The sequence below is a fragment of the Octopus bimaculoides genome, chromosome 30, assembly GCF_046866305.1.
Source record: "Octopus bimaculoides isolate indiv1 chromosome 30, ASM4686630v1, whole genome shotgun sequence".
Classification (NCBI taxonomy): Eukaryota; Metazoa; Mollusca; class Cephalopoda; order Octopoda; family Octopodidae; genus Octopus; species Octopus bimaculoides.
Window position 1 is genome coordinate 8,993,600 of NC_142957.1, and position 26,925 is coordinate 9,020,524.

General features: G+C 41.4%; 2 protein-coding genes across 4 annotated transcripts in view; both read right to left on the minus strand.

Moving 5' to 3' along the window:
- The window catches only part of LOC106884181 (uncharacterized), a 57,172-nt gene extending 54,055 nt beyond the window's left edge, over window positions 1-3,117 (minus strand). The window contains exon 1 of the mRNA XM_052978193.2: window positions 2,529-3,117. Coding sequence (XP_052834153.2) covers window positions 2,529-2,967 — 439 coding nt within the window. The 5' untranslated portion in view covers window positions 2,968-3,117. The remainder of the gene's footprint in view (window positions 1-2,528) is intronic.
- Window positions 3,118-12,749: 9,632 nt separating this feature from the next.
- LOC106884180 (uncharacterized) overlaps window positions 12,750-26,925 on the minus strand; it is a 48,433-nt gene continuing 34,257 nt past the window's right edge. For 2 of the 3 annotated variants that reach the window (XR_016239132.1, XR_016239133.1), the window contains exons 18-19: window positions 14,371-14,575; window positions 12,750-14,126 (exon numbers count right to left, since the gene is read on the minus strand). Coding sequence is in view for 1 of the 3 variants with exons in the window: in XM_089345925.1 (XP_089202051.1) it covers window positions 14,498-14,575 (78 nt within the window). In the remaining 2 variants the exon portion in view is untranslated. Of the gene's footprint in view, window positions 14,576-26,925 lie in introns of all 3 variants that reach the window. The other variant, XM_089345925.1, reaches the window with a different exon arrangement.

The following is a 26,925-nucleotide window of genomic DNA, read 5'->3' on the forward strand; positions in this document are numbered from 1 at the left end:
ATCATAGCTCTGCTGGATCGAAGCTGACCAGGGGCTAAGCAACGAGGGGGACACATTAGATGATGTAGTCCTAGATACACTGTGTCTGAATAAAAGACAGCATGGTCACAGCCGGAACAACTCTGATCATAGGTCTACTGGATCGAAGCTGACCAGGGGCTAAGCAACAACAAGGGGGACACATTAGATAATGTAGTCCTAGATACACTATGTCTGAATAAAAGACAGCATGGTCACAGCCGGAACAACTCTGATCATAGGTCTACTGGATCGAAGCTGACCAGGGGCTAAGCAACAACAAGGGGGACACATTAGATAATGTAGTCCTAGATACACTATGTATGAATAAAAGACGGGATGGTCGCAACTGGAGCGTCTTTTCAATCATAGCTCTGCTGGATCGAAGCTGACCAGGGGCTAAGCAACGAGGGGGACACATTAGATGATGTAGTCCTAGATACACTGTGTCTGAATAAAAGACAGCATGGTCACAGCCGGAACAACTCTGATCATAGGTCTACTGGATCGAAGCTGACCAGGGGCTAAGCAACAACAAGGGGGACACATTAGATAATGTAGTCCTAGATACACTATGTATGAATAAAAGACAGGATGGTCACAGCCGGAACAACTCTGATCATAGGTCTACTGGATCGAAGCTGACCAGGGGCTAAACAACAACAAAGGGGGACACATTAGATAATGTAGTCCTAGATACACTATGTATGAATAAAAGACAGGATGGTCACAGCCGGAACAACTCTGATCATAGGTCTACTGGATCGAAGCTGACCAGGGGCTAAGCAACAACAAGGGGGACACATTAGATAATGTAGTCCTAGATACACTATGTATGAATAAAAGACGGGATGGTCGCAACTGGAGCGTCTTTTCAATCATAGCTCTGCTGGATCGAAGCTGACCAGGGGCTAAGCAACGAGGGGGACACATTAGATGATGTAGTCCTAGATACACTGTGTCTGAATAAAAGACAGCATGGTCACAGCCGGAACAACCCTGATCATAGGTCTACTGGATCGAAGCTGACCAGGGGCTAAGCAACAACAAGGGGGACACATTAGATAATGTAGTCCTAGATACACTATGTATGAATAAAAGACAGGATGGTCACAGCCGGAACAACTCTGATCATAGGTCTACTGGATCGAAGCTGACCAGGGGCTAAACAACAACAAAGGGGGGGGGGTCAAAATTGGATGATAAATGTAGAGCAGGACGGGCTTGGCTGTGTCTGGAAAAAGAAAGCAAGGAAACGGGATAATAGGATTGTCCATAGTCTGAACAATGTCTTTGAAACCAGGGCTGCTGCTGGATTACAGCTAACCTGGCTGTGGTCGTCATCATCATCATCATCATCATCATAATTAGCATCATAATTGTCGCCGTCATCTTGGCTACCACTATCGTTATTATTATCATTATGTTTCCTGCTATTATATGTTCGGTGTGAGCTATCATCGTCGTCGTCGTAGCTACCACCTTCATCAACACCACCACCATTGTCGTGAACGGTAGTAAAATCAAAATAAACAAAGGCACAGGAGTGGCTGTGTGGTAAGTAGCTCGCTTGCTCTACCAACCACATGGTCCCGGGTTCAGTCCCCACTGCGTGGCACCTTGGGCAAGTGTCTTCTACTATAGCCTCGGGCCGACCAAAGCCTTGTGAGTGGATTTGGTAGACGGAAAACTGAAAGAAGCCTATAGTATATATATATATATATATATATATATATATATATATATATATATATATATATATATGTACGAAAAAAACAACAACAGACGAGGACAGGTGGTGTAAACAACAAAAGGATGTATTAGTATGACGCTCGGGAATACGGAAAGTCTTTGACGTTTCGAGCTACGCTCTTCAACAGAAAGAATACGGAGACAAGGAGAAAAACACGGAGAAAAAAAATTGAATAGTGTTCAGTCAACGGTCAATCATAGTAATATATATATATGTATGTGTGTATATGTTTGTGTGTATGTGTTTGTGTGTCTGTGCCCCCCCCCCCCCCAACATCGCTTGACAACCGATGTTGGTGTGTTTATGTCACCGTAACTTAGCGGTTCGGCAAAAAAATGAGACCGATAGAATAAGTACTAGGCTTGTAAAGAATAAGTCCTGGGGTCGATTTGCTCGACTATAAAGGCGGTGCTCCAGCATGGCCACAGTCAAAAGACTGAAACAAGTAAAAGAAAAAAAAGGGTAAACCGGACGAAAGTCGACCAAGAAATATTGAAAGAACAGAAAGAGACGGACGGACGTTTGGACGGGACGGAGAGAAAGATACAAAGAAAAGGGAATGAAAAACGGAAAAGATAAAAGATGAAGAAAGATGGAAGATGAAAGAAGGGGAAAAAAATGAAGGAAGGCAGAAGACAAAAAAGAAAAAAAAAAGATAGGGAAAAAAAAGGAATAATCAAAGAAAAATAGGTGACAAAAAAAGAAAGACAAAAAGAAAGAAGGAAAGAATGAAAGCCAAACAAAGCGATTCACTTACCGTCCCTGCACCGCCCCATGCCACCGCACTCCCTTTCACAGTTCATTTGACCGCTACACATGAGGATTTCTTTAGCCACCCAGATGCGCCGACCTAGTTTCTGCAAGTGGGCCCACGGCTGGACACCACTACCATTATCACCAACGTTGCTGCTATTATTATTGTAGGAGGCGGCGGAGGCGGTAGCGGTAGCGGTGGTGGTGGTGTTGGTGTTATTGTTGTTGGTGGTGGTGGTGGCGGCTGTGACCGCCGTTGGACGGATTCGAACGCGGTCCGACAGGAAGCCGTCGCTGCCTTTCTCCACGTAGACAATGTCGTTCTTCACCTCCCGGCCTTTCCTGATAATTCTGCCCCGCCTGAAGTCTGCGATGTTGTGTAGGTAACCCTTGAGTTCCTCCTCTTTGACGGTCACTGCCGCCGTGTTCCGCCGCTGTGGCATCGTTTGTTGATGTCCACCACCGGCCGTTTGTAAAGGGAGACCGCTGTTTCTCCCTCTCCGTGGCGTATTCGAGTGTCCGGACTAATGACAAAATCCACTCTCCACTCTCCCTCCGCTTGCCATACTCAACTCACCACTCGCCACACTCGTGCACTGTCACTCTCTTTCACTCTTTCTTTTCTTTTCTTTCTCTCTGTCTGTCCGTCACTCTCTCTTTCTTCCTCAATCTCTCTCACTCACTTTCACCGAATAATAACAGCAATGCATAAACACAAATCCACACACACACCTATCTATCTATCTATCTATCTATCTATCTATCTATCTATCTATCTATCTATCTATCTATCTAGATAGATAGATAGATAGATAGGTGGACAGATAGATAGATAGATAGATAGATAAATAGATAGATAGATAGATAGATAGATAGATAGATAGATAGATAGATAGATATCTGAAGTGTACAGTATTATATATCTATCACAACCACTCTATTCACAGATATATAAGTGCATTTTTCCTGATTTACGGACTTTTGACGACTTGCGTATACATCTATAATATATATATGTTCAGTTATACAAATATATACACATATTCATACATATATGCATTCATACAAAAAACATACATGCATATATGTATACACGCATGTGTGCATATATAGTCATTAATGCATACATACATGTATACGTATACACAAATATACATACTTGTAATACACACAAACATACATTCAAATACATGCACACATTACATACTTCTATGCATATATATACACATGCATCCTGATACAAATACATTCATGCATACACTCACACAGACACACTCACACACGCGCACGCACATTCAACTACACGGCACGCGCTCACAAACGCACTCACTCATACATACACACATGCATTGACATGCAGCACATATACAATACATTATGCAGACAAACACACACACACACACACTCACATAGGAACGGCCACACTCAATCAACAGCGACAATACACACACACACACACACACACACACACACACACACACACACACTCGCTCACTTCACTCACAAACACTCACTCGTACACTCACGCACACACACTCATACTCAACATTGACCATGAGCACATACACTCTTACATACACATTCACGCCTTCACTCACAACGATGACCACTCTCGCTTACATGCAGCAACATATACACAAACAACGACATACACACACAGCCACTCACACAAATACGACATATATATACACACACGCAAGAAACAGACACGTTCTCTCTTGTATACACACTTCATGTTCACATACAACTCCTCACCTATACACACATACAAGCACCACAAAACAATATAAATAACCTATACATACACAACTTTAATATATAGATACACAACACAACATTTGCATATATACACACTTTCTCTCTCATATACACACTTAATGATCACACACAACAGGAAACACTACACACTCTCTCACACACACAAACAACCGCTACACACATATACATAATCACAACATATACACACACTACGATATAAACACACACACACACACACACACACACAAAACATCATTCTCTCATATATTCACACACGCACACATATATTCACACACGCGTGTATATATATATACACGCAACAATAAAAACAACATTCACTCACAAGCACAATGTATACACATACATTCACACACACACACACACACACACACACACACACACTACGATATACACAAATATATATACGTGCAACTCTCATATTCATATTCACACACAAACATAACTTATATACACACGCAAAACAACACACACATACATGCACTCTCTCATAATCACACCCATGTTCACACAATAACGATTTTCACACACACACATACAACACGAAACACACACGCGCAAAATCTCAGCATACATATACACGTACAACATAAAACACCACACAAACAAACTTATCTCATATTCACACACACAAACACTATATATATATATATATATATACACACATGCACACAACTTCAATACATATACGCAATACAGTAAAGAAAACAACACAGTCACTCTCACAAACAATGTATATACACACACACACACACACAGGATGAGGGAGCTTGTAGGTGGACAGTGGAGCAGCTAGAAATAACAGCCTAATCTTCCTTAAATCACATCTTTCCGTCTCACAAACCAATGTAATGTTGGTTTCGTTCGATGTGCCTGAGTAACAGACAGGGACGGTCACGGCTGGAACGTCTATGATTATAGATCTACTGAGTCGGAGATGACACGGAGCTAAACAAGAATAACGGAAGAAAAACTAACAAGAGGGTTTATCTACGTGATACCTGTACCGCTAGAAACAACAGCCAAAACACCTCGAATCACATCACGGTCTTAAATAAGAAAGGGGAAGCCGTTTTCGGGAAACAATAATAGAAGATGAAAGGCTATAGAATATGTCGGCTGGTTCAGGGCTGAACTGGGGCTAAAGATGATGATGATGATGATGATGATGATCAATTCTCATCATCATCACAGAACAATATACACGCACGCACGCACACACACACATGTATACGACACATCAACATTCACACGTGCAGACACACACACAAGGACACATGTGCGTGCGTGCGTGTGTATATATATATATATATATATATATATATATATATATATATATATAAAATATACAAGAATAAGGGCTGAGAATCGTCAATTAATAATAGAATTAATAATTAACAATTTTGCCAAGTAGTTCAGTATGAAAAAAACCTTTATCGGTAAAACTATTTATCATCAAAAATATACAGGGATTAGCAATTGGGTTGCTTCTCCAACATACTGAAAATTTAGAAATAGCAGTCAAAGAACTACTGATTCCAAACTACAAATTTTTCTCTAAAGCGGATGGCGATATTTATGGCACACATAGAACAAAAAACCGGAGGGAAAAGCGTAAACAAACCAAGCCTTTAGTTAATTGGATACGAATCGTTTCATGGTTAAGTGAATGGAAATTTCACTATTCCAATCTTCAGCCCAAATATTCTAATAAATTTGAAAGTGTCTCTAAAAAAATTCACGGGCTGAAGATTGGAATAGTGAAATTTCCATTCACTTAACCATGAAACGATTCGTATCCAATTAACTAAAGGCTTGGTTTGTTTACGCTTTTCCCTCCGGTTTTTTGTTCTATGTGTGCCATAAATATCGCCATCCGCTTTAGAGAAAAATTTGTAGTTTGGAATCAGTAGTTCTTTGACTGCTATTTCTAAATTTTCAGTATGTTGGAGAAGCAACCCAGTTGCTAATCCCTGTATATTTATGATATATATATATATATATAAATATATATATATATATATATATATATATATATATATATATATATATATATATAAATGCATGGATATACCACACAAACACACGTCACATATGCACATTCGCACGCACACGTACAGAAACTCACACAAACATTCACATACACACGCACTCGTATATGTATGCGCAGACCCCTATACACACACACACACACACACACTTGCCTCAACACTCACACACACACACACTCGTTCCCATTTACCCTCCCATCTCCTCTCGGACCTTCCTTTCCCATTCCGAATCCGACATTGGGTCTTGGACAAGACAGGAGAAGGGACACTAATATATAATGTGCGCGCGCGTGTGTGTGTGTGTGTGTGCGTCTTTTACTTGTTTTAATTATTGGATCGCGGCCATGCTGGGGCCATGAAAATTTTTTAGCCGAATTTATCCACCCCAGGACTTGTATTTTTTTTTTAAGACTAGTAATTATTCTATCGGTCCCCTTTGCTGAACCGCTAAATTACGGGGACGTAAACACACCACGATCGGTTGTCAAGCAATGCTGGGGGGGGGGGGGGACAAACAGACACACAAGCACATACATACATATATATATACATATATATACGACTGGCTTCTTTCAGTTTCCGTCTACCAAATCCACTCACAGGGCTTTGGTTGGCCCGAGGCTATAATAGCAGACACTTGCCCAAGGTGCCACACAGTGGGAATGAACCCGGAACAATGTGGTTGGTAAGCAAGCTACCTACCACACAGCCACCCCTGCGCCTATATACTTATACTTAACTATTCATCGTCTGCAAGTCTTCACTCTTTCTTTTCTCACATTTTGCATGTATACATATACACATATTTCGTATTTCATACCCAAACTGTTATATTTAACAGATCTCATTTGTTTATCTGCATAATTGCCTATATGCAATCATACCTCACCCTACGTCGTTAATTAGTTCCAGAGGACACGATTTAGGCAAAAAAAAAAAAAACGATTTAAGTCGAAATAACCATTATTTAAATGTATACACATGTAATAATTAAAACCTAGGCTAGCTTAGATCGTTTTTCTTATGTAAGCCTACGAATTTGGTAAATTGTTAAACAAATCTAGGCTGCTTCTATATTAGAAAGAAATAATTTCAAATACTGTACCTACCTGATCGCAGACGTTGGTTTTACTCGTTGAGGGCTGTTCTGACGGTGTAGATCGTTGGGCGAACTTGTCTAGAGTTCCTTGGATTGTCTTTTTTCTTCTTCTCGTCAAGGATCAGGTAATAAGGTGCAATTGTATCTTGACAAATCCCCACCCCCCAATACTTTTACAAAACGTTGTGCACTGGGCCGATCAAACTCTTGTTAGTGGATTTGGTAGATGGAGACTGAAAGAAGCCCGTTATGTGTGTGTGTGTGTAAAATCGGGAAGAACCCCAAACCTGTTGGCCCTTTTTAAGAGGTCTTGGGCCAACAGGTTTTGGGATCTGACGATACACCATAAAGCTAGATCCTTTACGGACTATAAATCTAAGGTAATTCCATAAACCGGCCTTCCCCATTTTTAATATATACTGCTTCTTTTGGATTTATGATTTTTACAGAAGATATACATATACGTTCTTAATTTGTGAATTAAGGCTGTCATTGGTTTCATGTTAGGAAGATTAGGAGAACATCTAATTATTTTGATAATTTTTCAAGTCGATCACACGGGGAAAAGTGTTCGCCTCCATTTTGGAAAACAATCTCATTTCCACGCGGCATTCCTCGTAAAGTTGCATGAATGAAACAATGAAGCAATGAATCAAGGGACGCTACTCAGAAGGCACTTTTTGGAGTTTGTCTCCCTTGGATTTTTCTTTTTGGTAAATTTCTTAATTTTTTTTTGTAATTAATTGTATGTTTTTGTTCTGGGCACAGTGTTTTGTACTCGTGTATTGTGACTTGTTTCTTCTTTGTGTGGAGTTTGTGGCATTTCTTCTTTGTAGTGTGAAGTTTGTGTGCTATGTGTGTTCACGTATATGGAGAGGGCTGTCCTGGTAGGGTAACCCTCGTTTATAGAGGGTCTTCTTTATCCCGTGAATGAAACGAGACTGTTTTCCAAAATGAAGGCGAACACCTTTTTCCATGTGGTCATAGAAAAAATTGTTACGGTACTTGGATATTCTCCTACTCTTCTTAACACGAAAACCAATGGTAAACTTAATTCACAAATAAAGAAATCAGCTATCCACCAATGCGGCGTTGAGCACTCATTCTAACATTCTACACACACACGCATATATATATATATATATATATATATATATACACACACACATAATGGGCTTCTTTCAGTTTCCATCTACCAAATCTACTAACAAGATTTTGGTCGGCCCAGATCTGTAACAGAAGACACTTGCCCAAGGTACCACGCAGTGGAACACATGTATTGAAATTTTCGTACGTATCAAACTGTCTTCAAACCTAGGAGTTTTGCCTCTTTCTATTCGGTGATTTGTAATTATTTTGGGCATATTCCTGTAAATTGGTCAATTTACAAGAGTCCGCAAGTGGAATTTACCCATTTGCAGATGAACACTAGCTCAGTTCTCGTTGCGCTACGCTGGTGAAGCGTACAGGATGAGGGGCGAAATGCTTGTGACCAGTGCCGGATTTAAGACAAATGAGGCTCTGTGCTAGTTAAGCTGGACATTCACACATACAGGCTCAAGAAATTTAGCAGTAGTTAAAATATTACGAGTTACCAGATCAATTTATTTATTTATTTATGTGTTTCAGCCAAGTGGCTGCGGTCATGCTGGTGCACCACCGTGAAAATATCAGTGCCCCGGGTAAAACAAGTCTTAGTTAAATTTGCTGGGGCAGGAAGTCTTAGTCAAATTATTGAGGTACGAAGATGACTTCCCTCCTTTCCTGGTCAAGGGTGCCCTGTGCTTAAGCATACCTAAGCACAATGGTAAATCTGGCACTTCTTGTGACGCTGAGATACCTGCTGACAGTATAGAAAGGTTTCCAGCATTAAAATGGATTTAGAAAACTTTTCTCCTGCAGTTTCTGCGTAAGGCAAAGCATCTCCGATATTTCTTTCGATGATTAAGCATTCTTACAGAATTTATTCCATATATTTATTGCATACAACTAACGGATCCGACATGGAAGTGTTCTGGTGTCTCTAATAAAACTCTATTTGCTTGTCTATGTTTTCCAATTGTGGAGGCGCAATGGCCCAGTGGTTAGGGCAGCGCACTCGCGGTTTCGATTCCCAGACCGGGCGTTGTGAGTGTTTATTGAGCGAAAACACCTAAAAGCCCCACGAGGCTCCGGCAGGGGATGGTGGGGAACCCTGCTGTACTCTTCCACCACAACTTTCTCTCACTCTTTCTTCCTGTTTCTGTTGTGCCTGTATTTTAGAGGGCCAGCCTTGTCACACTCAGTGTCACGCTGAATCCCCCCGAGAACTACGTTAAAGGTACACGTGGCTGTGGAGTGCTCAGCCGCTTGCATGTTAATTTCACGAGCAGGCTGTTCCGTTGATCGGATCAACTGGAACCCTCGACGTCGTAAGCGACGGAGTGCCTTAGCAACAACGTTTTCCCATCGACTCTTTAACCTGTTTCAGTCATTAGACTGCGGTCATGCTGGGGCACAAATCTTGAAGAACTTATTTAGTCGAATGAATTGAACCGAGTTCTTTTTAAAGCCTGATACCCTTTCTATCGTTCTCTTATTTTTATTTGCCGAATCAACGGCGGTTGTCAAGCGGTGGTGAGGGACAAACACAGACACAAAACACACACGTGTCTATATTCTTTTATATACTATTTATTACATCTATATATACGATGAGCTCCTTATAGTTTCCGCCTACGAAATCTGCTCACAAGGCTTTGATCGAGCCAGGGCTATAATAGAAGACACTTCCACGAAGTAGAATTGAACCCGGATACATGCAGTTGGGAAGCAGCATTCTTACCACACAGCCACGCCTGCGAAGTTATCCTTATTTTTCATTTGCTTTTTTGGGGGGTTTATATACATACTGTCCATAAATTATCTTTGCACTGAAAAATTCAGGGGAACCCCCCCCCAAAAAAAAGCAAATGAACAAAGATAATTTATGGACAGTATGTATATAAAGAGGCAAACTCCAGACAAACAGACAGACAGATAGATAGATATATAGATAGACAGACAGATAGATAGATAGATAGATAGATAGATAGAAGAGAGAATTTTACAACTCTAAGTTGTAAAAGTATCACTGACACCGGTTTAATTTAAGGTGGCCGGACATTTGAGTAAACGGGGTATAAATTACACGTGACACCGTGAGAAATTTTTGTTAGTCACACAAAGGGATTTCCGCGCGCGCGCGCACACACACATTTTCTATGATAATGAGGCGAAAGTATCACTCGGCCAGCTTTGAGTATTTACTCAAGTGGACAGAAGCCCCCCCCCCAACTGCTGTCACACTCAAACACACGACACAGTAGAAACAAGACAATGGGAAATGGGTGCCTTGTGGAGAAAAAGGGCGCAAGGAGACAGAGAGAGAGAGGGGTGTCGTGGGGGGGGGGGGGGGTTCGTATCAGGGCTGCTGCTTATCTCTCTTCCGCATCTTCAATATTATTATTTCGCCCTCTAGCCACGAACGCCTTGTCCTAATTTAGACATAGTATATCTAGGGCTACATTATCTAATGTACCTTTCTTCGTTGTTGTTGTTTATTTCCTGATCAATCCCAAACCAGCAGACCCATTCTTTTATTTGTTTCAGCCATGCTCCAGCGGTAACGCTGGAGCACCACCGATGTTCTATTCCCAGTCTTGTTTTTTTTTCTTTTCAGTCATAGTGTATCTAGGACTACATTATTGTCGTGGTTGGTGTTAGGAAGGCCATCTCAGTCATCGAAACCATGCCAGAACAGAAAATGGAGCCTGATAAAACAGTTTTCGCTCAATAAACACTCACAACGCTCGGTCTGGGAATCGAAACAGCGATCCTATGAGCGCGAGTCCGCTGCCCTAACCACTGGGCCATTGCGCCTCCACTACCAACCACTACCGTAAACATACAAAAGAAAAGGTGTCAGACCGTCAAACAAAAAGATGGACAGAAAAAGGCACCGAAATAAAGGGAGAAATTTGTTTTGTCAATATGATTGTAAATAACGTGATTTGATTGGTTGATTGTCTGTCACACCTCCAGCATTGTTTTGTTATTCTTGCATGTCTCCGTTCACACACACACACACACACACACTGGGACGAGTACCAGTGAACGAAGACGTCGGCTCTCGAGTTTCCTTAGGGTAATTTCCTATTTTGACATTCGTAAAATCATAGTGATCTAAAAACACTTATTTCAATAAAACATTTCATAATTAAGCGGAATTCTGCTTTACGCACGACATATAACCCCTGAAAACTTCTTTATTTTTCGGAATTTTCAACAAATTTTTGCGAATTTGTATTTTACACATGGACATTCACAAAACTAGGAAGCGGGGAAATGTTTTTTTTTTTTTAACACAAGGCGTAGGAGTGGCTGTGTGGTAAATAGCTTGCTTACCAACCACATGGTCCCGGGTTCAGTCCCACTGCGTGGCATCTTGGGCAAGTGTCTTCTACTATAGCCTCGGGCCGACCAAAGCCTTGTGAGTGGATTTGGGAGACGGAAACTGAAAGAAGCCTGTCGTATATATGTATATATATATATATATATATATGAGTGTATGTGTTTGTATGTCTGTGTTTGTCCCCACAACATCGCTTGACAACCGATGCTGGCCGATAGAATAAGTACTAGGCTTCTAAAGAATAAGTCCTGGGGTCGATTTGCTCAACTAAAAGGCGGTGCTCCAGCATGGCCACAGTCAAAAGACTGAAACAAGTAAAAGAGTAGAGAGTAATACGAAGTGAGTAAAAGGTGACGAAAAATGTTAAGAGTTATCTTGAAAAGAGTTTCGCCCTGGGCACGTGTGAGAATTCTTCAAGAATCCGCTGGTGGCGGATTCGGAACAGCAATTGAGTACACTAAGAGTATGTGAGAGGAGAAAACTGAAAGTGAATGTAGCTAAGAGTAAGGTGACGAGATGTTCGAGAGAGATGGAATGGCTGTTAGGATGAATGTGAGTATAAATGGTGAGATGTTAGGGAAGGTGGATGGGGGTTGGGTTGGCTGAGGAGGTAGGATATAGAGCGAGGGAGGGGAGTAAGATACTTGGAGTTGTGAAAGGTGTGCTGAGGGATAAAAGGTTGAGTATGAAAGCGAAAAGAGGTGCGTATGAGGGTGGGATTGTGCTGACAATGTTATAGGGTGCAGAGATGTGGTGGGGCTGAGAGAGGCGCAAAGGAGGCTGTAAAAGGTTGATAGTTGCAATAGAGACTTTAGTCTCTCTCTATCACCTTTCAACATAATTATATATTAAGAAACATTAGAACAATTTTTACAACATAATAAAAATAAGTTTTATTTTTTTGATGATGCTTGGTTTTATAAATCCTGTGTTACTCACCTTAGCAGCTGCTGATTAATTGGTAATCAGTATTGGAAGATTAAGAGCTTCCTTGATGCATGCCAGAGAAGCAAGTAGCTGTCACGTCGATGGCATGTTGGTGAAGAGTGCTTCGTTGAGGAGCGAGGTCTTGTCACGTCGAAGGTCTCTCGCTCAACTGAGCTTACAAAGTGAAACCAACTCTTTAAGTATTAGTTTTACTACGCATGCGCACTCAAGGGGCTTCCAGAAAGGCAAGTCCCTTGCGCATGTGCAGAATAGTACTTCCTCAATGGCGGCTATAATTTCGCGCCACTACAAGGCGATTAGATGCGTTTGAGATGAGATGTCTGAGGGCTATGGTTGGTGTGACATGGATGGACAGGATGAGGAATGAGGAGGTGCGAAGGCAAGCAGGGATGAGAGAAAATCTATGTAGCAGAAATGGATAGATGGAAGTTGAGGTGGTTTGGCCACATGGAGAGGATGGATAAGGGGTGGATTGTAAGGAGGGTGATGAAGGCAGAAGTGGTAGGCAGCAGAACCAAATCCAGACCTTGGTTTGTGTGGATAGATCATCATCATCATCATCATCATCGTTTAACGTCCGCTTTCCATGCTAGCATGGGTTGGACGATTTGACTGAGGACTGGTGAAACCAGATGGCTACACTAGGCTCCAATCTGATCTGGCAGAGTTTCTACAACTGGATGCCCTTCCTAACGCCAACCACTCAGAGAGTGTAGTGGGTGCTTTTACGTGTCACCGGCACGAAGGCCAGTCAGGCGGTACTGGCAACGGCCACACTCAAAATGGTGTATTTTATGTGCCACCAGCACAAGAGCCAGTCCAGGGGCACTGGCAACGATCTCGCTCGAAAGTCCATTACACATACCACGGGCACAAGTGCCAGAAAGGCGGCGCTGGGCACAGGTGCCATCCTGATTTCGCATTTGCGTGCCCCAATTAGTCTTCGCAAGCTGAGTTTCGTGTAGTCTTTGCAAGCTGGAGTGAGGAAAGCTTAGGTGGTCAGAGGTGTTGGAGTGAGAGAGGCAAGAGGGTTTATAAATGATAGGAAAGCTTGGAGAGTGTTTGTGGACAGATGAGTGAATTTTGATGTTGCTCAAAGGGGTACGGAACCAACATGATGCGGCGGGGGTAAACCAGCATATGCTGTCAGGCCCCGCTGCTGATAACAGGGGTTGCTTTCTATGCCTTGACCCGAGCATTGGATGGAGTTCGGCTCTTTGAGCTGGGAAATGAATGGAATCCCTGGTATGTGTCTTGCTGACGAGAGCATATGTACATATTTACAGCAATGTGCAACTATGTGTGTGTGTGTGTGTATATATATATATATACACACACACACACACACATCAATGTAGCTTGCTTACGAACCACATGGTTCCGGGTTCAGTCCCACTGCGTGGCACCTTGGGCAAGTGTCTTCTACTATAGCCTCGGGCTGACCAAAGCCTTGTGAGTGGATTTGGTAGGTGGAAACTGAAAGAAGCCTGTCGTATATATGTATATATGTATATATATATATATATATACATATATATACATGTATGTGTGTGTATATGTTTGTGTGTCTGTGTTTGTCCCCCCAACATCGCCTGACAACCGATGCTGGTGTGTTTACGTCCCCCGTAACTTAGCGGTTTGGCAAAAGAGAACCGATACAATAAGTACTAGGCTTCCAAAGAATAAGTTCCGGGGTCGATTTGCTCGACTAATGGCGGTGCTCCAGCATGGCCGCAGTCAAATGACTGAAACAAGTAAAAGAGAGAAAAGAAAGAGTTGGAAATAATATTTAAGCAAGTCAGACATACAAATTTATACAAACATACAAATGTATCCACATGTTGAACAAATGAAAATAACCATGCATCACGGTTTTATAATACAGCGTCCATGGAAAATTTGTCAAGATGTTCATAATATTCAATATAACTTATTGAAGTTCCTTGGAAAAAATTATAAATTTTTTTTTTTTTTTAGATTTATAAGAGAAGTGAAACGAAGACTGTTGTAGAAAGTTTAACCCTTTAGTATTTAAACTGGCTGTATCCGGCCCAGATATTCTACACATTTTATATTTAACTGGCCAGAACCAGCATGTCACACCTACCCTGCAATGTCATTCTAAAAATAAGCAATTATATCTTTCCTATCTTGAAGCTACAAAATAATATCAGATAAATTTTTTTAAATGTGAATAAATAAGGATTACTTTTGACAAATTAACCTGAAAATTGTATTATCTACTTCTTTCATAACTAGGTTAAAGTGTTTTAAACAACAATTCGAAGTAGCCTTGTTGAATTAGACAAAAGACTTGGCATCGTAATAACCAAATCTCAGGCAAGTGAATGTCATATAATAAACAGGAGTGGCTGTGTGGTAAGTAGCTTGCTTACCAACGACATGGTTCCGGGTTCAGTCCCACTGCGTGGCACCTTGGGCAAGTGTCTTCGACTATAGCCTCGGGCCGACCAAAGCCTTGTGAGTGGATTTGGTAGACGGAAACTAAAAGTAGCCCGTCGTATATATGTATATATATATATAGATATGTGTGTTTGTGTGTCTGTGTTTGTCCCCCCCAACATCGCTTGATAACCGATGCTGGTGTGTTTACGTCCCCGTAACTTAGCGGTTCGGCAAAAATGACCGATAGAATAGGTACTAGGCTTACAAAGAATAAGTCCTGGAGTCGATTTGCTCGACTAAAAGGCGGTGCTCCAGCATGGGCGCAGTCAAATGACTGAAACAAGTAAAAGAGTAAAAGAGTAAATGGGGGGGTGTAGATAAATCTGACCAGTATTGGGTATAGGACCCAGTTAGAGAACTTTCAGGTTCATTATTTACGTTATTTACATTCGACGGATATTTGTCCTCATCTTGTTTGGTGTTAACAAGAAACAAGATTAGGGACAAATATCCATCGAATGTAAATAATGTATAGGCGTAGGAGTGGCTGTGTGGTAAGTAGCTTGCCTACTAACCACATGGTTCCGGGTTCAGTCCCACTGCGTGGCACCTTGGGCAAGTGTCTTCTACTATAGCCTCGGGCCAACCAAAGCCTTGTGAGTGGATTTGGTAGACGGAAACTGAAAGCCAGTCATATATATATATATATATATATATATATGTATGTGTGTGTATATGTTTGTGTGTCTGTGTTTGTCCCCCACCATCGCTTGACAACCATTGCTGGTGTGTTTACGTCCCCCGTAACTTAGCGGTTCGGCAATAAGAGACCGATAGAATAAGTACTAGGCTTCCAAAGAATAAGTCCCGGGGTCGACCTGCTCGACTAAAGGCGGTGCTCCAGCATGGCCGCAGTTAAAAGACTGAAACAAGTAAAAGAGTAAAGAGTAAAGAGTAATTCCTCATCTCTTAAATATAGATCTGAGGTTTCGGTGTTGACATTGCATATCAGTCATGGGGGGGGGGGGGGTTGCTTTTCTTCCCGAAAGCATAGAACTAGGAGAAAAGCAAAATTAACTACGGTGGACGTCAGTGAAAATACTGACTTCCGTAAAATGGTAAAAATAAATGGAAGAAAGATTGCAGACATCGTCCATTACGAAACAGACAAGTGCTTTTACATGGCACCAACACTAGTGTTTTTTAAGTGGCACCAATCCACACCAACGGTTTTTACATGGCACCTTGGAAGATGAAAGAATTGCTAATGGTTTTCATTATTGAATAGACATTACATACATTATATTGTAAAGTTATTCTGTTTTTTTCTTATGGGTATGTGAGTATTTGAAAATACCTCACAGAATGACGACCATGCCTCACAGAGTGACGAGGAGTATTTGAAAATACCTCAGAGTGACGACATGGCACTAACACTAGTGTTTTTTAAGTGGCACCAGCATCCACACCCATTGAACCGCTAAGTTGCAGGGACGTAAACACACCAACACCTGTTGTCAAGCAGTGGTGGGGGTACTACAAAAGTGTGCATGTGCACACACACACGACAGGTTTATGGGCATCCAGCTGTAGAAACTCTGCCAAATCAGATTGGAGTCTGGTGTAGCCATCTGGTTTCACCAGTCCTCAGTCAAATCGTCCAACCCATGCTAGCATGGAAAGCGGACATTAAACGATGATGATGATGATGATGACATTACAGACATTATATTGCAAAGTTATTTTGTTTTTTTGACTTATGGGCATGTGAGTGCTTAAAAATACCTCACAGAAGATGACCATGCCTTGTATAGTTACAGCCTGCCGACAGTGAGTCTGAGCGGACAAAATCCTACAAGTCCAATGGTCAGGGTCACCAAGCCCTAGCAAGGAAATAAGTGGTATGGAGTGATGATCGTGCCCTGCAGAGCTACAAGCTGCCCTTTCGCAAATCATAGCACCCCTTTAGCAACCCTGCCAGGGATTATGGTGAAGTCAGGGCACTGCAGCACGGCAGGTTGTCAAGAGGCAACAGAAGACGGCGAGCTGGCAGAAACATTAGCACACCGGGCGAAATACTTAGTGGTATTTCGTCTGCCGTTACGTTCTGAGTTCAAATTCCGTCGAGGTCGACTTTGCCTTTCATCCTCTCGGGGTCGATAAATTAAGTACCAGTTACGCACTGGGGTCGATGTAATCGACTTAATCCCTCTGTCTGTCCTTGTTTGTCCCCTCTGTGTTTAGCCCCTTCTGGGCAATAAAGAAATAAGAGGCAACAGAAGAGCATAACTGAGCCAATGGTGCTTTTTAGAGTGATACTGAGTGGAGGAATCCCAGAAGATCAATGGTCAAAACCAGGACCATCAAGATCTATCAAGGGAACAACGCATCCATGGGAGGGGACGTCCATGGTTGTGTAATCAGTATGACCACAGGGGTAAAGAGTGACTGACTGTAACACGTTGACAGACTAATGATCGACAGCAGCCTATCAGTTCCTGGTTCGAAGACAATAATGGAGGACAGGAACTCTTGGAGGAATGTCTGTGCAGATAAGACAAGCTGTGTGGAAGTGTAAGGATTCTAAATGCTTTCATTATTGACTACACATTACGCTTATTATATTGGTTTTGTATTACGGCACATGGCTAGCAACTGTTGGGAGGAGTGGAAGCTAATTACATCAACCCCAGTGTTCGTACATAGAAAATACAGGTGAGGTGGGCACTATGATGGCACCTGGGTACTGGGGGCTTTTGAATTAGACTATCCTTACAAGTGTTTCTTATCCATGACTAGATAATAACTGGTCGACTGTAACCTCGAAATCAGTGATATTTCAGCATGTCTGCACAGGAAGCAAAAAGACGAGTTGTATGGAGATGCAAGAATTCTAAATGCTTTCATTATTGACTACACATTACACTTATTATATTGGTTTCGTATTATGGCGCAAAGCCAGAAATTGTGGGGAGGGTGGAAGTTGATTACATCAACCCCCAGCGCTCAACTGGTACTGGCATTACCAACAAAAGTGGGAGGTGGATGTAAACAGTTACAGTCACATCCAAACAAGCAGTCCACCAAAACCCGGTTATTCACTTCTTTGTCAGGTAAAAAATTCTTCAGGTGTTACCACCTGCCATCCAGGTCGACACACCGGCCAGTTAAACTTCACACTCATGTTGCAAATAGAAGAGTGATTGTTAAATGTTTTCCTTGGAGAAGAATGGACCCCACAACATAGATTAGTGATTAGTGAGTTCAGAATAAGAGCTAGACTGGAAAACATTCTCAGGCCCTAAGTTTTCAAAAATTTTTTTGTCTTTTCTTGGTTAAAAAAAGGAAAATCGTTTCGTGATAAATTCAGCTCCGAGTCACTGAAATAACCTCACCGGTTGAAAGACCTTGAAAATTTTGTAGCTGACCACATGGAAATTATAAAAAAGGTTAAGGTTCACAGCATCATCCTAATTCTTTTCAACACATTTTAATCAATTACAAGATACACTTCAATCTGTAAATAAAGCAATTTGTCCAGAATTTTTGGCCATCCCTTTTTATATTTCTTGAAGCCTTTCAAATCAGTTGAACCAAGATATAGTACTTTCAGACAAGAAGTGATCGATACTTGCTTATTTGTAAAACACTTGAAAATTTTGTAGCTGACTGCATGGAAATTATAAGAAAGGTTAAGATTCACACAGCAGAAAAGGCAAGCGCACCACCGAAGAAAACAACCACACCACTAGAAATAGCAGCTGTGTCGCGCGCACAAAATACCAAAGAACAGCCAGCAGCGCAAGAAGACAACAACAACAACCAGGAGTGGGGTCACCATGGGACCATCAAAGAGCAGACAGAAATGGAAAAACCCCCACCCCCTCTTCGGATACAGAGGATTGTGTACCGAGAGAGACAAGCACACCCACACGTAGCCAAAAACACACGCACACACTCCTCCACAATCACCGAATAAAAAAAAGATAAACAACTTGATGGCGATAAACAAAAATAACAAAATCTTACGAGACAAAATCCTATTAATGAAGCTAGTCAAAAAATATATTGCAACGGAATTAAACTTGGGTATTATGGACAGGTAGCTAGAAGAAAACCTCTCCTTCAACCAATTAATATCATGAAAAGAAAGAAATGGGCTGAAGAGATGTCAGAAAAATCCAGTTCATTTTGGGATAGAGTGATTTTCTCAGATGAATCCAGATTTTTATTATTTTCAGACAGTAGACGTGTTTGGGTCTGGGGGCTTCCCAATCAAGAATTTGATTTGAAACGAGTCCAACCAACTGTGAAACATGGCAGTATCTCTATAATGGTATGGGGAGCTGTCTCCAGCAATGGTCGTTCTGAACTGATCGAATGTGTTGGAACCATAAACTCTGGAAAATACATCGAAATACTTAAGCAAGGACTACTTCCGATGTAATTCACACAATAACATAATGAAAAATGAGTTTTTATTCATGGAAGATGGGGCTCCATGCCACACAGCGAAAAGGAAATTAACAATGGCTGACTGAAAATGGGATGGAAAAGCTTCCTTGGCTGAGCAAATCTCCTGACATGAACCCAATTAAAAATCTTTGGAGCATACTAGATAGAGCTATACGAAAAAACTCGACAGAAACCTAAATCTAAAAATGAATTGTTTCGATTGTTGCGTGAAAAATGGGCAGAAATTCCACAAGAGACAATCACAAAGCTCATCAGTTCAATGCCAAAAAGAGTTTCTGAGTTAAACACTACAAAGGAAATGTCAACTAAATATTTAAGTATGTAGTCCTACCTATCAATTACATTTCAATTGTTCGCTTTGCGTATTAAATGAAAGATTTTGGAAATTAAAAGGTGTCTATATCTTTTATCTTTTACTTCTCTCTGTCATTAAACAGTGGCCATGTTGGGACACCCCCTTGAAAAAAAATCAGCCCCAGTACTGATTTTTTTAAAGCCTGGTACTTATTTCTTCTGCCGAACTCCTAAGTTACAGGGATGTAGACACCAGCAGTGGTTGTCAGGCAGTGGTAGTGGTCACAAAGATACACAAATATATACATATAATATAAACAAACGAAGTTTGCTTTTAGAAGCGTTGAGATGTCTTTTAGAAAGTTAAAGAAGTGATTTTTTTAAAATTCTCAATCGCAGAATAATGCTAAAAATATAGCCTGAACAGGATAAACTACCCCTATTTTGCAGAGAAAAGTGTAGGTGGCTAGCTGTGGGCTCAGATTTTAACATATGAGAGCGTCTCATAAAGCGAGATTTATATATCTTAATTTGCAGAGGAATTTGTAGTGGGTAGTTTAGCTTAATCGGTCAAAGCATCGTGAGATGTAATCACGGGGATGTGAGTTTGAGTCCACAGCTAGCCACGTACACTTTTCTCTGCAAAATAGGGGTAGTTTATCCTGTTCAGGCTATATTATTAGCATTATTCTGCAATTGAGAATTTAAAAAAAATCACTTCTTTAACTTTCGAAAAGACATCTCAACGCTTCTAAAAGCAAACTTCGTTTGTTTATTTACGTTTGTCGTAATTTGAATTTAAAATATAATATAAATTGCAATAAGATGTGATCTCACAACTTCTGAATATAGCCTTGGTCTTTACATTTTACCTTATATCCTATGGACTTACTGGCCCTTTTTTTTGTAGTGTCCCCTATGTGTAATGGCTTTATGGCAATTCAAAAAGAAATAAAGTAGCTTGCTTCCCGGCTTCCAGTTTAAAAAAAAAAAAGAAACCGTCAAGCTGGCAGAAACGTTAGCACGCCGGGTGAAATGCTTAGCGGTATTTCGTCTGCCGTTACGTTCCGAGTTCAAATTCCGCCGAGGTCGACTTTGCCTTTCATCCTTTCGGGGTCGATAAATTAAGTACCAGTTACGCACTGGGGAGTCGATGTAATCGACTTAATCCGTTCGTCTGTTCTTGTTTGTTCCCTCTATGTTTAGCCCCTTGTGGGCAATAACGAAATAGGTATTTCGTCTCTGTGAATTGGTATCATTACCGAAGTGTGTCTATATAGTAAGTGTACTTTCTGTTGACTGTTTTATTTCCTGTACCTGTTAAAATTTGTATAATAGTTTTTGTTCGAAAGCTATTGTGTGTTTTCCCTTGTAGGGGGAAACATTAATTGCTGGCAAGATGCCAAAAAGTTTGTCTTCATCTGACGAGGGCTCGACCGATTTAGAGACCAAAAAAAATTGAAAAGGTATTATTGGGAGATGTTTCGGATTTGTCTGAAAACGAATTCCCACCACTGTCGATGACAACCGTTGCAAAGAAGAACGTTGAAGTGAAAAGCCTTCAAATGGAGGAAGGTAAACAGAAAAGAAGTTTTGCATCTGCATCTGGAGATGGAACTCGCCAACTGTCGACGAATAAAAGTGACCTATTAATGTACAGGTGCTTGCGTAGTGCACTTAAAATCAGATGGCCCGAACACATAAGCAATATGGAGCTATGACAAAGAACGAATCAAGTTTCGATTAGGGAGCAAATATTTAAGAAAAAGTGGAAGTGGATTGGTAGCACAATTAGAAAGGACACAGCAAATGTAGCAAAAAGTGCTTTACAGTGGAATCCGGATGGATATAGAAAGGGAAGTAGGCCTAAGAACTTGTGGCGTAGATCAACACAAAAGGAACTAGAGAAAGGGGGACATTCATGGCAGAGTATAAGTAGAGAAGAGAGAAATTATGCGACATGGAATTCAATTATAAGTGGCCTATACTCCACGTTGGAGGGTTAAAGGCAAGAAAGAAAGAAGAATTAATACACAGGGACATGGTAATAATCAAAGTCGGTGTTGTCAAGGTTCAATCCCCAGAAGAGCTTTTATTGACAGAGAAAAAGAAACCCAATTATATTTAAAACATACTGCCAAAAAGGGGGAAAAAAATCGAGCAAGTGAGGAGAAAGTAGAGAAATGTTTAAAGCCCATCTGGCAGGACATCACATATCTAGCCAGAGGGAAAAAGTTCGGTACCATCGAGGTACACCCCAAAAACATTGCAACTGCACAATTGCACTCGGTAAAATCCTTGGAAATGGAGGACGTGGTTTTAATACCAATATAGATGGGTATGAGGACATCCAAAATATGAATACCAAGGGTCCCACCTCAAGTCGACCCTATGTGGTTGATGGCAGCAGTCCTGGCAAAAAAAGAAGATGAGGTAGCAATACTTCAGGCTACCGTTTCAGAAAAGGCAAATTGGACCAGCCACACGGTCGGTCCACCTGTTTATTCAAACGGAACAGGCTGTATTAGAGCAGCTTCCGGAAAGGATAAAAGTTGGGGAGGAGTTCCTCAACGTTTTTGTCGAGGGGCGTAAACCCCAATGTTTAAAGTGTGGCCAGCTAGGCTATATGCAAATCAACCAAAACAAGTAGAACTACGCCCCCGCCCCAAAACAGCAAAAAGAGTCCAACCAAAAATAACAAGGAAAAAAGTAGCAGACAGAGGGATAGTGGCACTACATAGTAAAAATGATGACTTAATGGCAGAGATAAAAACCAAAAAAAATCAGCCACCTGGATAGCAGAACTGTCGGACAAATATAAAAATTATGAACAATACGAAATGGATAAAAAGACTTATATTTTATTAAATACCTATAGAAAGTCTGTATTGGTAATGAGACTGGATTTTAACCGATCCATTTTCCAAGACCTGCCACCTCTGCCACTATGTCAAGAAAAGGCAGAGGGTCTGTCTCCACAGGATACCCCAGATTAACAGGTAAGTTATGCCTGTTCACATTGGTTGTGTAAATGTTCGACATTCAGCTGTTAGTTAGCTTGCAGCTCAACACTTGGGTTGGCAAGTTGTTGCCTTCAGACAGCGTTGTTGGGCGCTGGACAGAGGGACTGGTTAACTTGCTGGGAGTCTGGTTTGGACCAGGCCTTCAGATAGAGAAGAACTGGACGGAAGTTTTGAGCAGAGTGGCTGCAGTAGTCAAGACCTGGTCTTGGCGGTGGCTATCCCTGAAAGGGAAGGCGGAGGTGGCCAATGTGTTTATCGCATTGGTCATTACCTACTGCCTGACCGTCGTGCCCTGTCCGGATTCGTGGTTGATCAGGTTGGAGAGACAGCTCTTTCGTTTTTTTCGTGGAAGGGCAGGTCACCACTTGTGAAACGCTCTGTCTCTTGTCAAAAGCCGTTAAAGGGGATGCCTTGGTTAATGATGCGCAGACATGCATTGAGGTTGAGGCATCTCTGGATGGTGAATGGGTGTGGTCTCCGCTGGCCAGACAAATGTTCCCCCCGAGTTCAAAAGATTTTGCAAACAGGAAGCCGGGTGTTTTTGTAGACCGAGGTCGAGTGAATGGCATAAAGAGAGCCATAAAGCCCTCCTGCTATTCTGGCGCTCAGGCAACGCCAGTTGTGGGGGCTCTACACAAATTTTATATAGTGAGTTGGTAGAATCTGAATGTGCCGATGACCTGGGGGCGACTCTAGGTCTTGGGTATATTCAACTGGACAGCCTGTTCCATCGTACATTCGGGTTGAGAATGTTGGACAACTTCCAAAAGTCCTTGACCTGGCAATATTTCAGAGGTGCCTTACCCATTTGGGACAAGCTCGCAAGACATGGTAAGCGTCAGTCTCCGACCTGTCCAAGATGCAGGGGAGACAGGGAAACCGTCCCTCACACTATTGTCCAGTGTCCGGAGATATCTGAAATGTGGGTTTATGCTGAACACCTGTTGTCCGGCGAAGGAAGAGAACGGTTGTTGACTGAGTCAATTATAAAAATTGACCCATCAGAGGTTTTAACAAACGAAGGTAAGAATTGTTTTCTCATGGTTGTAGCAATAGCGAAAGAGGCAGTATGGAAGACTAGGATAAAAGGGATTAAGACAGATAACTTTATCTCCAGCCACAATTTACGATCATTTTTTACTTTTCATTTGAAAAGGAAGGTGTGGCTGGAGAAGAGATGTCTGTCGGAGAGTATGCTCAAAAAGAGAGATGGAAGCATGTTGCACAAGTGTTGTGCATGCAAGGAATCGTGTGAATAGGCTATAAAAGAAGAACAAGAAAAGGTACCAGCGATAGATCAGAGCGTGGCCCGATCATCGCTACATTTGTGTTGTCTCTGTATTGTTAATTTCATTTGATTTTTTAATAAATTTTTATATTCATATTTTATGTAAAATTATAACGTATTTACCGATTCCAATCAGATGTTTTGTCCATTTCTGTGTTTGGCCCCCTGTAGGCAATAAAGAAATTGGTATTTCGTCTGCCGTTACACTCTGAGTTCAAATTCCGCCGAGGTCGACTTAGCCTTTCATCCTTTCGGGGTCGATTAAATGAGTACCAGTTACGCACTGGGGACGATGTGATCGTCTTAATCCTTTTGTCTGTCCTTGTTTGTCCCCTCTATGTTTAGCCCTCTGGGCAATAAAGGAATATATATGAACCCCATTCACATTATAAACATTGGAGTGACACCTTGAATTGATACCTCACATTTTTCAGTTACCAGTAATAAGAAATGTAGTGTCTTGGTCAGATCTTTGGCGTCTCTATACCCAACCAAATCTCAAACATCAGAGGACAATGCCAGTGCAAGCTACAGTAGTTTTGGCCACGTCTGCAGAATGAACACCAGAAGACTACTACACCAACTTTTGTGGTAACAATGACCCTCACCCTGGAGAATCCAGCATATTGCATCAAAGAAGACATACACAAAACAACCTGAGGAAGACCTGAAGTCACAGTGCTGCGACCTTGAGCACGCTAAGGCCAGCAATATATCGGTTGAGAGGACAGCCTCCCCGTCAAGTAGCCAGATGAGGATTAAAGAAAACCTTCCTAACACCTTCAGACAGTGAAACTTAATTAATAATAAGCAATTATTGTTATATTTCAGAATGTTAATTTTTTTTTCCCCTCTCAATTAAACACATGCACTATATACTCGTTCTTCACTTCAGCTTTATTATTATTCTTATTTTAGTGTCCTTTGTCTGAAATCTTTCATCACACACCCTGTGACCTCTTCACCGGCTCTCCATCCCATGTGTTTCCTCCAGTTCTGTTTTAATCCATTATGTATTATACGGTTTATATCAGTGCCTTTTGTTTTTCAAAACCCATATACACACACACACACACACACACACACACACTTAAGACGGAATGAGAAAGGAAAAGAAAAAAAAAACTCTTTTACTTGTTTCAGTCATTTGACTGCGGCCATGCTGGAGCACCGCCTTTAGTCGAGAAAATCGACCCCAGCACTTATTCTCTGTAAGCCTAGTACTTATTCTATCGGTCTCTTTTTACCGAACTGCTAAGTTACGGGGACATAAACACACCAGCATCAGTTGTCAGGCGATGATGGGGGGACAAACACACACACACATATATACAACGGGCTTCTTTCAGTTTCCACCTACCAAATCCACTCACAAGGCTTTGGTCAGCCCGAGGCTATAGTAGAAGACACTTGCCCAAGGTGCCACGCAGTGGGACTGAACCCGGAACCATGTAGTTGGTAAGCAAGCTACTTACCACACAGCCACTCCTGCGCCTAAGTTTAAAATAAGTAAATAAAAAAACTAAGAAAAACGAAAGGGTATGGGCACGAACAGTATAGTAAGTAAACCCATATACATACACACAGGTAGAAACGCAAATGCATGCGCATATATAGAAAGATAGAACGGACTAAAGAGAACAGGAGACACATGGGATGGAGAGTCACTGAAGAGGTCAACAGGGCATGTGATAAAAAGAATTCCAGACAACAGACACAAAATAAGAACGATAATAAAGCTGAAGTGAAGAACAAATACATAGTGTGTGTTTATTTGGCAAGCAAACAAAAAAAAAAAAAACCCCCAAAAAAAAAGAAAAAAAAAACCCCCCAAAAAAAAAGAAAAAAAAAAGGGGCTGCTCCAAAATATAACGATATCTGTTTCAACACAGGATTTCACATCAGGAACCTTGCAAAACGAATGCATAAATGTAACAATTAAACAATTAACAATGTCATTTCATTTGTACTTTTGCCACAATCCCACTGATGGTGGTGGTGGTGGTGTTGAGGGGACCCAACAAAACATGGATTTACACACTTATTTGTCTGTGTAACTAAATCTCTCATTCTGTGTGTGTGTGCGTGTGTGTGTGTGTGAACATATATATACATAGCTATAATATATACACATACATTCATGTGTGCGTATATATAATAGATATATGTTTTGTGTGTGTATACATGTATGTGTATTTGTTGTCACTTGTCTTGACACAAGAGATATCTGTAAGCCAAAGGTCAGCCCTTATTTGAATTTCCAGTCTTCTGTGAAAACATGTCCAACTACAGGGGTAATATTAGCTGGCTTGGAAACAGGTGAGGGTTGGCACCAGGAAGGACATCAAGTTGGTTGGGTATGTATGTATGTATGCATATGTGTAGATACATATATATATATATATATATATAAAATAAATGCGCCCTTTTAAAGCCTAGCCAGGCTCATGGGCCCGGTTTCCCGGTTTCAATGGCGTATATGTGTTCCCCAGCTGGACGGGACGCCAGTCCATCGCGGCGTTACTCATTTTTGCCAGCTGAGTGGACTGGAGCAACGTGAAATGAAGTGTTCTGCTCAAGAACACAACGCGTCGCCCGGTCCAGGAAT